The sequence below is a fragment of the Propithecus coquereli genome, unplaced genomic scaffold (genome assembly GCF_000956105.1).
Source record: "Propithecus coquereli isolate 6110/MARCELLA unplaced genomic scaffold, Pcoq_1.0 Scaffold403, whole genome shotgun sequence".
NCBI classification, from domain to species: Eukaryota; Metazoa; Chordata; class Mammalia; order Primates; family Indriidae; genus Propithecus; species Propithecus coquereli.
Window position 1 is genome coordinate 500262 of NW_012149764.1, and position 14435 is coordinate 514696.

Here is a 14435-nt window from a genome sequence, read left to right on the forward strand (position 1 = left end):
CAAAAGATTATATATTCTTAAATCTTCCTTTATCGTGTCTTTGTAAAACAGAACCCAAATCAAAATCATAACTATGAATTTTGCACTGAAGTAACCTCCGTGTGTGCACTTTCTGTGCCAATGAGTCTGCTGCTTCATGAGGACAGGTCCTTGCTGTTCACTGTTCCACCCCAGTGCCTCACTCACTGCCGGACGGTTCTCAGTAGGTCTTTAGTGAACACTCCGAGCCAGGGAATAAGGGTTTGCAGCCACCCTCCCTGGGAGGCCAGCGTATCTGGCTGTTGGTGTTAGGTTGCAACCTTACTCACTGGGGTCTCGCTATAGATCTCAATGATGACATGAACTTGGACTTCGAGTAAGAATAGGATTCTGGTTTTGTATTTTCTTCAAATTTTGTCTAATGGGGACTATTGGCAGACCTTTTTATATGAATTTTCTATATTTATAATATTTAGATATCATTGCACTTTATCTAAATTTTGTATGTTCTAATGGTGACACTTCAGGGATTTAAAAAAAAAAGTCATTCAATAGTTCTTCCCCTACTCCCTCTTGACAGATTTATTAATATTTTCATGTGGTTTTATAATTTCTTTTTCCTGATACGACTTTTCTCTGAACTTACATGGCTGTTTCTGAAGATTTCCCAAAATCACTCTGGCAATTGCTGTTTCAATATCATATTAAAATTTAGTTTTTGGCTCTCTATATTTGTGCCGTCTTTAATTTTTTATATGAGACTTTTTATGAACCACAAACTTGTGACGCTTTGTGGCAACTTATTTCTAACTTATCTCTTATTTCCACACCTTTAAAATAAACAGGTAGTTGAGATATTTTATATTCTCTAACCCCTTTAAAGGTGAGGCCTGAAATGAATAAGAACATCTTTTGAACCACTGATTTTTATACAAATGTCTTTTTTTCTGTGTTTTTTTTTTTTTCTATAGGACCCTATCTAACTGGACATATGAATTTGACAAATGGGCTCCTTCTGTGGTGAAAATTTCTTACAAGGTTTGGAATGCTGTATTTATATATAAATGTGGAAACGCAAAAAATAGACCCTATTTTCTTCATTCCATATGCACATCTGTGAACTGTATTTGGTTGTAAAGTTTTGTCATGTACATCATGTACTAAACCGTGAGAGTTAATCATCCCAAGAAGATTACTGTAATAAACCATAATTACTTTCAGATAGTGAAATCCAGAAGAAAATTGTTAATTATCATATTGCGAGGTTTCTGATGAGAGTAATACAAATGACAAATATCGCACATTCTGCGTGCTGCAGGCTGGCTCGCTGTGGGCTGCTGCTGTGCCGACTGTTCCTGCGAAGTCAGGCAGTTACCCGGCGCCTGGGCGCCTGCTGTACGCTCCCACAGAAATGGAGCCTTGCGGCAGAGCAGCGGGTTCTCCACTACCGCAAGGTCACTGTCGTTTCCTTTTCAGTGTCCCCTCTTCAGTGGGAAGGGTCTGAGAAGTGTCAAGACGCGTGCCATTTAGGCGAGACTTCCTTCATGGATGACGGATCAGTGTATGACAACGGCATATGTGCATTCCTCAGTCACATGTCTGGGTGTCATTAAGCTATGAATAGTGAGAAAGTACACACACATACTCCCATTCGGTAACATATTTTTCTTTCCATTCAGGGTACTCCTGCCATGCGTCGCTCTCTTGTCCCCCAGCTACGGAGTGGCAAATTCAACGTCCTTTTGACTACTTATGAGTACATTATAAAAGACAAGCACATTCTTGCAAAGGTATGCTTTAAAAGAAATTTTCATATCTCTAATTATGGTCCATCACACTGAAGTGTGAAGTATTCCTCAAGTTGGTTTTTTTGTGTGTGTGTTTTTTTTTTATTTCAGCATATTATAGGGGTATAAATATTTAGGTTACATATGTTGCCTTTGCCCCACCTGAGTCAGAGCTTCAAGCGTGTCCATTCCCCAGACGGTGCGCACTGCACCCGTTAGGTGTGAGTATACCCATTCCCTGCTACCTCTTCCCATCTGCCCAACACCAGATAAATGTACTCAATAGTTTAATTTGATCTTTAGATGACTTGCCTTTTTCTCTTTCTTTTTATTTTTTTTCGAAGTGTTCTATATATTTTGGTCATGGTTTTTAATTTTATGCATGCTATTTGTGTGTGTGTGTGCATGTGTGTGTGATCCTAGGGCTCTTACCTCGCCTCTCACAGTTAATGAGTTTACATCTCTTAAAAAAATTCACCTGGGTTCCTTCTGCAATTCTTTTCTCACCAACAGCCCTGAACATGCTCAGGAAAGAAATAATTGTTTTTGTTGCCCTGGGATATTGTCAGCGTAACTTCATTCCTCTGTGCCTCTGTCTCTCTGAAGACGAGCAGGCACCTCTCCATATGGTCTCCACCATATGAACATTTATTCGAGCTGCAGCTTTTGTGGTATCCCTGTTTTAGGTTTTTCCTGGTAAAATAATAGGCTATCATTGTTCGAATTACTCAGGGCTGTTTCCGTGACTATTTATTTGGAACTGAGAAAGAGTCGTTTCTGTGACCTACACGTCTCCTAATTTGTTTTTCTATTTATATCATCTTGTTTCCTAATATGTTCATGGAGACTGATGGAAGTACTGTCTTTCGTGGAACAAACAATGAAAACTTAATTTTTTTGTTTGGTATTTTTTTTTACCCCATGGTGTTTTGAAAGCACTGTAATCTGAAACTAAGTTATGTCCAGAATTGAACAGAATCTCTGTTTCTGGGTCTGCTCTATCTCTGCATTAAACCTTTGCTCTGGGAACTGATAATTCCCTTCGTGGCATCATAAGAAATAACATAAAGGAAATGTGTTCCCAGGGGAGGTTTAATAATTGAGATGGCACCGGCAACAATGCTGTGTTCCTGTTCTTCAGACTCAGAGATGAATTTGGCAGTGTCAGAAATGATGTGTTTTCAATATTACTATGGGAATGTGTTTGTACGTTTGAGATCCTTTTAAAAAAATTCATATTGTGTCTTCTGCATATATATTTCAAAATTCATTGGAAACACCCGGTAATGAGATACATCACTTTTATTTGTTACTGGAGAAATGGAGCTATAGAAAGGGGTAGTAATTTTTTCCAAGTGGAAGACCTAATTAGTAGTAGACCCAATAGCAAAATCAAAAGCCTCTGATTCCTTATTTATTATTTCATAAGCTAAATTAGGCAGGAAAGTAGATTTAGAATATTTATTTAAACACATTTTCATCTGCTGGCCTCTTTGCATGCTATTGGCACATTTGGAACGGTTGGTCTTACAACTTTCATTATTCTTAAACATTTTCCTTAGAGGTCGTGGAGGAAGGGGGAAAAAAAATTCTGGTAGTTTCTTTTACCTGTACATCCCAGCCTGACTGATGATTTTATGCCTTTTCCCCTGACATGACTGGAGCTTCTAATGAGGAAGGCGAGGATTGTGTAGAATACTTTCCTCATCCCCTGCTCTCTCTAGGCGTTCTGCAGTGGGATCTGGGGACATATGAGCACCGGATGTTTTTCTTGGCCATTACCACTGTTTGTAGGGAATGGATAGGCTTAGTGGAACATTCCTCGTTGTGTTCACTTTAAAAAACTGAATAGTGGCCTTGGAGAGAGCTAAAGGGTGAGGTACGAGAGAGGAAAGGGATGGTGACTGTGTAGACTTAGGAAGGAGAATTGTGCTATATGAGTATTCTTGACTTTTTAAGTGATAGTTGTGTTGAAGGAGTATGTTGTGTTTAATCCTGCAGTTTTGACATAAATGGAGGAATGATATTTTTTCATTGCCTTCTCTGCCAGTGAGTATATCCTTTTATTTTAGATAAAACAGGGGTCCTAGACCTGGCGGGTAAGGAATATGTGTGAACCAAGGTAGCCAAGTGGCTAGATCTAATTTTTTTTAAAAGAAGTTGGATGTCCACATTTTTATGTGAAATATTCCAGCTTTTAAATTTTAGCAATCAATTCAAACAAAATAAAACACAGCAGTGAGCCAAGCCCTAAAGGTAGTAGCCAGCCAGAGTAAAAAAGAAAAGAAAACGTGAAGCCAAGAGCATCTCTGCTATAGATGCCTGCCAGTGCTGTCTTGGAAAACATTAGCCATTAACATTTGCTTCAAGTGGTTACCTATATTCTGTACCTACCATGAGCAGAGGTATTAAGACCATGAAATCTGGGATCGTTGTCATGATAAAGTATCAACAGTAGAAGCCCTAGATGGGGAGATGCAGGATCCAGACACAGGATCAACCATTTCATTTGGGACCTAAGTTCCTTCTTTGTAAAAGGGTGATTTGGAATTACATGGCCTGTATCGGACTTTGTTGCTTTAACATTCTCTTATTATATGACGTCTTACGTGATCTGCCAGACATGGGAAATGGGTCTGTTTCTTGATATTCTTTCGTCTTAAGGAGCATCACACCATATCATATACCAAGCGTGGGTTCTTTGGTTTTCCACACCACCAGTGCCTGTTGGCGATAGTTATATACCCCCTTACTTACTACGTTGGTCCTTCCTCTTTTGCTGTAGATTCGGTGGAAATACATGATAGTGGACGAAGGCCACCGGATGAAGAATCACCACTGCAAGCTGACTCAGGTCTTGAACACTCACTATGTGGCCCCCAGGAGGATCCTTTTGACTGGGACCCCGCTGCAGAATAAGCTCCCTGAACTCTGGGCCCTCCTCAACTTCCTCCTCCCCACAATTTTCAAGAGCTGCAGCACATTCGAACAGTGGTTTAATGCTCCATTTGCCATGACTGGCGAAAGGGTACTGGTCTAACTTTTGTTTTTTTTCTACTGCATGACAATGAAATGAAACGGAAGTGCCTAAAACTGAGAACATTAGAGCCACAAAAGTCCACAGGGTGGTTTACAATGTCTCTGATTTTATGAAGCCGGTCAGTGGGTGGACATGGTCTCATTCCAGCATTATTTTTCCCTCCTAAGAAAATGGATCCAGTGGTGTATGGGGCATCCTAACCCCTTTGTCTTTTGCCAACATACTTACCAGGCCACAGAGAATGTTCCTGACTGATGCAGTGCTTAACTGCAGTGGGCTCAGGGAGGATGAACTGGAGATATGTGTTAAATTAATTTAACCAAACCAAATCAACCAGCTGCATACACGCTTTAAAACAAATCTCTCCTTGTTATAAACTTGGACTTCCCTTTAATGTATTTCCACATAAAGAGTTTGTGTGTAAAACAGAACTAGTTTATACTAATTTTCTGTACATGCTTTTTTCAGGTTTTGGTGTGAGCTTGTATTTTGAGTGTACATACATATTCCTCCTGGAGCAGCCATTTTCAAATTTCTTACTCTTTTTTCAGCCGTTTTCTTTTAGGGATCATTTATAAAAGGAAGGTTTAGGCCATTGTAAGAAAAGAAGTGGGCACATGTCTTTGTGATCAGTGGTTCCTTAGCTATAGGAATGAAAAGCCACTAAGAATGCTTTAGGAAACTTTATGTTTGAACTGTCTGGGCCCTTGAATTTTGAGGTACCTTGTAGGCACATTTGTGGTTTGTAAGTAAAGTCATTTGCTTGCCCGTTTGTAGAAAGTAGTGTCAGTCAACTCTGCCCCCTAGAGGTTGGTTGGTTTGTTTTGTTCTTTTTGTTCCTATTTTGAGGTGTGGTCTCCCTGTATCTCCCAGACTGGCCCAAACTCCTGGCCTCAAACAATCCTCCCACCTCAGCCTCCCTTGTAGGTGGCCTGACAGGCTCAGAGTTTATAAATAGGATTACACTTGAGCTAGATCAGGGCCAAGAAAAGGAAAGGAGATACGGTAAAGGGACTTAGAGACCCACTAGCATAAGCTGGATCTATTCTTATTCTTGTTCTTTTTATTATATGTTCAAGTCCCTGTTCCCTCAGAATGTTTCTGCCTCTGAGACAACCAAAGCTAAGGGCTTAACTTAAGGCTTCAGCTTTAAGTGGAAACACGGACCGTTGCCCCTTTTCTCTCATTCTATCTCAATCTTCAATCACCATTTATTGCCAGATGTATCCCATAAAATTTCAGGTTAACACTGCCAATCTAAAACTGGTGGCTTCTGGGCCGTTTTCCACAGAACTCAGCATGTAAGACGTGGACACCTATTTAGAGGCCATTTTATTAGCACTTGGTAGGCAGATGGGAGGAGGATTTGGAGGTGTACATAACAGGCATAAACCTGGCTTTAATACATGCAAAATTGAATGTATCGAAACACCTAATAAGTGTAACATAAAGCTTTATTATATGAAACATCCTTTTTTTTAAAAAAAATCCAATTCATATAAGGTTCTCTTATAGGTGGACTTAAATGAAGAAGAAACTATATTGATCATTAGGCGTCTACATAAGGTGTTGAGACCATTTTTACTGAGAAGACTGAAGAAAGAAGTTGAATCCCAGCTTCCAGAAAAAGTATGTTGCAAATTCAAAAGTTGTGTTTTTCCCCCCTGCAAATATATGAAGTACCTACCTGTCCCTGAAATTATGTTTCTAAAACAGCAGGCTTGTATTTTAGCCGCAGGTATCTTGAAAATATCTTAAAGTGCTTTTTTATTTGATAGGGCTAGAGAGAGAAGGGATATTACAGTATTTTCAGCCTGGTTTCCAAAAGCTTTTGGATAGATTTTATAAAATTATCAAGTTCATTGAGTCTCATTACATTTTAATTTTAGATTTTTTTTTTTTAAGTTACTGAGCTCATCGAGTTCTGCAGGCACTACAGAATTGTTCTGCTTATAAGCTAAATAAGGATTTGACTTTGGGACTTATGTCATTACTGAAGGGCATAGTAAACATTTGCCAAGTTTCCCAGAAGTTTATTCAATATTTGATGTTTGTGATGTCACCATCTGATAGTAAGTGAAAAATAGAGTTCCTGCAAATTACAAACACATCATCTCATTATTCTGGGACGTGGTTTTTGTCCTGCACCATAAAAATTAGGTTCCTGTGAACACTTGAGTATTTTTCAGATTGCTTTATGGAAACTGAGTTTTCAGTGCTTTTAGCATGTCTTTTAAGCCCTTAGCTCCATGTTTTTGGGTTGGATTTGTGTATTAGTTTAATATGTTTCTGCTCACATTTGAGTTCTGAGTTCCATGCTCTTAAAGATAGTTTAGCATTGTATACTATTTATTGCAAGAGATATTTTGATTTGAGTTGTTTCTTTAAATGAGCCAATTCTGAAATGTCTTATTTTTGCATGATTGTGGTTTTTCTGGGTAACAACTCTATTTTTGGACAGATTGGTTCATCCCGTTCATTCTTAGTGGGAGTTGGCAAGATGGTGTACAAAGTTGATCACGTTGCTAAAAGAGAATTTTATTCCCTAATCCTTTATTCATTAACAGTAAGAAAAAAATTTAAAAATAAAAAATTGTTTTTATACCATGCGTAGCCTGGTGAAAGTATAAATGTTTAAGTATTTTATTTTTTGGTAAATGCATCTTGGGTATTGAATGCTGTTGATAGTCCCTTTTCCTTCCTGTGGTCTTGGCTTCTGGGTAATGTCCTTTCTGTTCAAGGTGGAGTTTAGTTACTGAATAGATAACTGATGAATGGGCGTAGTGGTCATGTGGCTGCCTTCAGCTACTTCCTGGCATACTGTTACTGTGATCCTGCAAGTTATAGAGATGGAATGTTAAAGACTTTAATTTGCCCCATACTTTCTTTTTTTTTCTTTAGAAAAGGTATAAAATAAAAGGTTATTAACTGAAGCCCTTCATTTATTCACCTCATAAAACTTCATAATCTTGTTTATTCATTTCCAGGACTGGCTAATGTAAATTTTTAAAAACATATTATAAGTTGAAAGTAGTATGTTCTGTTTTAAGAAAAGCCATTGTAGAAAAATCCAAATTTTTGCAGCACAAAGATTATGAGATAATTAATTGTATCACAAAGGAATTCTTTACTTTATGAAAATATTTATTTTACAGTTCTTTCTGCAAGAGAGCTTCCTGACTACCCTTGAAGGATGATAAACTTTTATAAAATATGTATTTACCCTCAGATTGTCAAGAGTATGCCTCCTGCATAAATTATACTCATTAATTCCCTGAGTATTATATTAAATATAAATATATTAAATATTTCGTGTGTGGCATTATTTATGGATGCCTTTATAGGTATCCATACCTTTAAAGGTAACAACGTTACCTTTTCTTGGAGGCAACTTGGTAAAGCAGAAATCACTGGGCTCTGCCCATCAGAGTGGGCCTGGGTCCCCGCCACAGTCTCCGTCTCTTCCTATGCAAACTCGGGCAAGTCATTTAACCCAAATGGGTCTTAGTGTTCTCATCAGTGAACTGGAAAATAAATGATGTCTGCCTCATAGAATTGTTGTGAGGATTAAATGGATGTAGGGCTCATAGTACTATGCCAGGCACGTGGTGAGCACCCAAGTAGGGACAGCTGCTTCTACCATGTTCCTTATTTTCTACTCATGTTGCTGTTTCTATTATTAATGGGAGTTCCAGTTTCCTATTCACTTCAAGTTCCTTCTCACTGTTCTCTTGTCTTTGCTGTACTTTCTGTAGCCCTCTCATCTCTGTCCACGTAAACCTTTCAAGGGGTTTGTGTGAGTACATGGCTGTTGATGTAGCTTGGCTGGTGTTCATTTTCTACTTTTTCTGCCTTGTTAGGATTTTTATTACTTAGGGAGAGTTGGAAATTTAAGTGTCATCCTTGGGGGTAAGGAGGTTTTTTCTGTCACCTCCTACTTAAAGCCACAAACAACATACATGTCTTACTCAGCCTGTATAAAGAGTCCAGGAAGGCATTATGGCTGATGGCAAGAAAAGGCTAAATACTTCCAAAGCTGTAATTCTCAGATGTTTTTATGAAGAAAAGAATCAGTTAGGAAAGTGGTTTTTAATTTACTCCTTTTGGTATATAGTTTTGAGTTTTGACAATTGCATAGAGTTATATTAACCACGCTCACAACCAAAAATACAGAACAATTCTATCACCCAGCCCCCCAAAAAACATTCCCTGGTGCTACCCTTGTTTAGTCAAACACTCCTTCTACTTTTAGCCTCATGCAACCACTAATCTGTTCTCCATCCTATAGCTTTACATTTTCCAGAATCTGGAATCTGACAGTGTAACCTTTTGCATCTGATTTCTTTCATTCAGCATCATGTGTTTTTGGATTCATCCAAGTTGCTGCATGTATCAATAGTTGGTTCATTTTTATTTCTGAATCATATTCTATTATATGGTACACCACAGTTTGTGTATCCACTTAGCTGAGGAACATTTGGGTTGCTTCTAGTTTTTGATGATTATGGATAGAGCTGCTATTAATATTTGTGTACAGGTTTTTGTGTAAACATAGGTTTTCATTTCACTTGAATAAATACCTAGCGGTGTGATTACTTGGTCATATGGTCAATGCATACATAACTTTGTAAGAAACTTACACACTGTTTTCTCAACTGCCTGAACTACTTTGTAGTCCTATCAGCAATATATGAGCATTCTAGTTCCTCCACATTCTCATCAGTACTTGGTATTGTCAGTTTTCCAACATTTTTAGCCATTTCAATAGGTATGTAGCGGTATTTTGTAACTTTAATTTGCATTTCTCCAGTGTCTGATGTTGTTGAGCATCTTTTCATGTTCTTTCTCAGGTGAAACTAAAGCAGGCATATAAAGTCCACAATCTGACAAATGTAGCTCTTCTACATGGGAAAATTAGTTTTAATATTAGTCTAATGAAACACCTAATGAGCAAGGGAATGCACTGTGCCCCCCCCCCATGACCAAGCTGCTGGTACAACATCCATTTCTTGTACTCAAGAAAGAGTGCTACCTCTTATACACTCCTGGAAAGCACTGGAACACATTCTACTAAGCAAGGTATCCCAGGAATGGAAAAACAAGCACCACATGTACTCACCATCAAATTGGTATTAGCTGATCAACATTTAAGTGCACATATAAGAATAACATGTATTAGATGTTGGGCAGAGGGAGGGGGGAGGGGTGAGGAGGGGACGGGCATATGCACAAACAATGAGTGTGATGCCCACCTCCGGGGGAATGGACACACTTGAAGCTCGAACTTGGCGTGGGGGGAGGGTAAGGGCATCATACGTAACCTAATCATCTGTGCCCCCATAACATGCTGAAATAAAAAAAAAAAAAAGAGTGCTAAATAGAAAAGGGATTATATAAAAACAACTTAAGCTAAATGAACATTGATTTTTCGATTTAGCTCCTATTTAAGGTTGTCCGTGCTGCCTCTTTTGTTAATTCATATCATCAAGAACCATCAAAATGTTAAATATGGTTATCTCTAGGTGGTGGGATTGTAGGTGTATTTTATTTTCCCCTTTGTTACTTAATTCATTTTCCAAACTTTATAAGTATAAATCAGAAAATAATTTTATAAGCAATATTGAATATTCTTCACTGGCTTCACCCTCATTTCCAAGATAAGCTCCGACTCTTTAGCTCGGTAAGTAGGGTTCTTTGGTAATTGTAATTGGCTGTGTATATATTGATGTCTAACTCTGCTAAAATACATATATTGTGTCTGAGGTTAACTGGAGGTTGACCTACCTAAAATCAACATTGATTCTTATATAATTTGTGTGAAACACCGAAAAAGCTTTGTTTAGATGGGCAGTTTATGTATTCATTATGTAAAGGTTTGTAATGGTTAGTATAATTATCATTACTTTGTTCCTTTCTCATGCCATAGATTCCAGAACCCAGTACATCCATAAATTGAATTGTATTGTTTAAAAAAATCTCAGTTCACAAAGTGGTAACATATTACACACAGTAGTCTAGGTTTATTGTTCCAATAATACGCTGTTTCGGAAGGGAAAGCGTAAATGAAGAGTAGTATGCAGGCAGACACTACGAATAAAGCTCAAATATTTCTAAGGATTACATGAGAAGAGACTCTGGGCCAATATAATCCCCTCATTTGGGTACTTGTAGGGACCAATGAGGCCATTTACTAAAATACGAATCCTTAGGTCATGTACCTGAGGCTAGCACCTCAGCTATACATGTAATTTGAACAAAAATACCTCCATTGGCTCTCGTCATTCCTGTTAGGAAGTCACAAAGTTCATTTGCTGCAGCCATAGTATATTTTCAGATGCTTTCACATTCCTGCTCTCAACAGGTGCTATCACATTTTTTGGTGGGCAGGGTGGGGGTGAACTCAGACCCAACAGAGTTGAAGTTGGCATGATTATTGTAGAAACCCCTCTCCCCTCATCACTGTCAGCCAGCGTGTCTATTTTAGTGCATCCCTTTTCCCCACACACAACTATCGATTGCCAACTTCATGCACCGTACTCGGCTGGGTGGGAGGTGCAGGGGCGACACCAGAAAAGGGACGCATGGTGTGAGAGGTCGGCAGCCTTGGCCATGGAGATGAGGTCTACTCACGCCGAATGATGGTGCCGCGGCAGTGAAAGGCAACGTCGTCATTGAAGTATTCTAGGGCAGGGGTCTCCAGTGCGCACACCTGGGTCTGTGTGTGGGAGAGGTGCCTACTAGTAATCTGTTATGTTTGAACAACCATATATATTTTTCTCTTAAAAATTTAAGCTTTATTGGTATTTGATGTACAGATACTTTGTGGTAGGTATATACATGTCAGAAAGCCAGTTGTGTGCCTGCAGTAGACTGTGTAGGTTATCTTAGAGAAAGCCTGAGAGAGGACCTCCCCCACCTGGAGCATCTGGCAGCCCGTTCATCCTCCCTGCCTGCTTCATTTACTTTCTACCTACTGTGAGGCATTGTGGGTTTCCCTGTATCCAGACAAGGGGATTGAGTATGATCTGATTTTAACTAAACTAACACCCCTGCTCCCCAGAAGGGCTTAAAAGGATTCTGCAGAGAAGTGTGGATTGAAAACAAGATGAATAATGTAAGCCTAGGTGAACAATGGGAAAAAGGCCATCCTGCCTCTTCTCCTGTTCCTAGTGTGGGTTTTCATCAACTGCATCATAGGGTAATTGGGCTGGAATTGACCAAAAATATTAGATATCATCAAACTTGGCACCTTGAAATATGGATGTAAATCAACTGCCTTTAACATTGATCTCTGCCCCCAAAGTAACTCATATCTTGACATTAGTATTAGTACATGCATATCGTAATATATAAATAAATATATAGACAGATATTGGGAGATGTGCTTTAGCATATCTTTGTGATAGGGCAGTCCCATCAGAAAAGCTTACTGACCAACTTCCTTGAGGGAAATGACAGGGAAATTGGCTTTGGCTGATAGGCTAATTGCGGAAGGTCTTAAACACAGCCCTTAAGGTAGAGTAGGATTTAGAAAGGAGCCCGAAGACTAAGGACATCCCAGGCTTGAAGAAAAGTACAAAAACAAACCAAATAGCTTGGAGTTGTTTGGGAAGGTTCTAGAAACAAATATAAAATATAGTTGTGAATTTTATAGCCGTGATTGTGATCATGTGTATCAAACCAGTTTCTATTATCCCCTAATTGTGTGAGGAAGGAGACTTCACCTTTTAAGAGTAGCTGTCAGATCCTGGAGGGGAGCTTGCCTCTCTGCTGTTTTTCTGAGGATGCTTGGCATCCCCATCTCCATGGCATCATCATGCATGTCTCCGGCTTTCCAGACTCACCTTCACCTCTTAACAGTAGCTGACTGATGGGAAGGGAGTTGAAGGTTTTGTCCCTAATTCTGGATCTGCCATCCTCTAAAGCACTGAAAACAACCATCAGCCATCTCTTCCACACTCAGGAAGGTTTGAATAAGCCAGCAGGGAGGTTCAGGTTCAGGTGAACATCCGGCAGAGATAGGAAGCCTGAAAGTCTCCTTGGCCATCCTTAGCATGGAGCTTAAAAGAGTGGACTCTGTTTCAAATCCTAACTGCACCAATGAATACTGTATCATTTTGGGCCAGTAGCTAAACCTCTCTGATGCTCAAATTCCTTATCTATAAAATGAGGACACTAAATGTGACTGTCTCAGTAGAGCTCTGGTGGGGGGTAAATGAGAGAAGGCACATAAAGCACTTTGCACAGGGCCTGGTGCACAGAAAGAGCTCAATAATATTAGTCTTTGATGTAGTTTTTATTATTATTCCTGTTAAAGTCTGAAGTTAACATTTTTCTTCACTGTGATCAAATTTCTTTGTGAGTTAACAGTCCTTGAAAAAGTAGGATAGTGGTAATCATTTCACAATGTCTGTATATATCAAATTATCACATTGTACACCTTTAATATATACAATTTTTATTTGTCAATTATACCTCAGTAACGTTGGAAAAAAATAAAATTTTTTACAAAAGAAAAAGGAGAAATACTTTAAACATATAACACAATCAGGTGCCTAAAACACAAAGCCTATACTAAGTGCATATTTATTTATTAAACTTGGAGATTTTTTTTCTCCTTGGCCAAGGTCATTAAAAACTAAAGCATGTTTTGGTTGGTTACTTGCTCGTCTTTAACTTTTCTGCAGAAGAGCAAGTTTTTCTGTAATCTGATTTGATGCATTAAAATGAGTGGCAAAAGACTATTAATTGTGGTTCTGTCTGGCCTAACGGGTTTCTTCTAGAGCAACAATTGAATGAATATTCAACTTCTTTTCAACTGTGACCTCCTGTCCCTGGCCTTCAGAGCTGAAAAGAACCTGATCATTCTTAATCAGTTTATTAAACATTAGTCAGCTTGCTGATTTACTTTTAATCACATTCTGCATATTTCTAGCCATTAATCTGATGTTTATTATGAAAATTACACATTTGTATTCTTGGGATTTTTTTTAATAAAGAAAAACAATAATAGGAAATAATCACAGCAGATTTTATGCATTAGGAGTGTGGTAAAGCACTGCAGGTGTGTGATAAACCATGAGCACGTGAATTCCCTTTAACTGCTTTAAATTAGATTTTTGTGGTATTTCAACTTGCACAGGAGGCCTTGTCCTCCTTTGGATGTTCATAAGGTTTTGTCCAATTGGGATTAATTTCTCTCCTCCACCTGTTGTCCTCACTAGGTTATATATCCCGTCATTTCTCAAGAGCAGAGGTTAATGACAGTCATCTTAGGGCTGCTATAAATCTCATTTTAAGACTAGTATTGGGGATGGCCACATGTGACCATTTAAGAAATGTTTTACAAAGAAAATCATAGGATATTGGCCAGTCACTGCTTTTCCTAAAATCATTCTGTTCCTATTAAAGGGTATAGTTGGAAAGCAGGGGAAGTACTAAAAATACCCTATATTGAACATTTTTTAATTCGAACAGCCATTCTCTCTCTCAAAGATGAAACCATGAAATTTCAGAAAACATGACTCTAGCTTCAATTATATATAACCGTATGAAGGACCCACCCTCCTAATCATACCTCTAATAATAATGACCCTGATCTCCTCTACCACCTGCAACCCCCCTCCACC

The 14435-nt window shown here is 38.6% G+C and overlaps 1 protein-coding gene across 1 annotated transcript in view; it reads left to right on the forward strand.

The window, feature by feature from the left end:
* The window catches only part of SMARCA2 (SWI/SNF related, matrix associated, actin dependent regulator of chromatin, subfamily a, member 2), a 165365-nt gene that overhangs the window by 67586 nt on the left and 83344 nt on the right, over positions 1-14435 (forward strand). The window contains exons 16-19 of the mRNA XM_012652873.1: positions 951-1017; positions 1659-1769; positions 4552-4794; positions 6322-6435. Coding sequence (XP_012508327.1) covers positions 951-1017; positions 1659-1769; positions 4552-4794; positions 6322-6435 — 535 coding nt within the window. The remainder of the gene's footprint in view (positions 1-950; positions 1018-1658; positions 1770-4551; positions 4795-6321; positions 6436-14435) is intronic.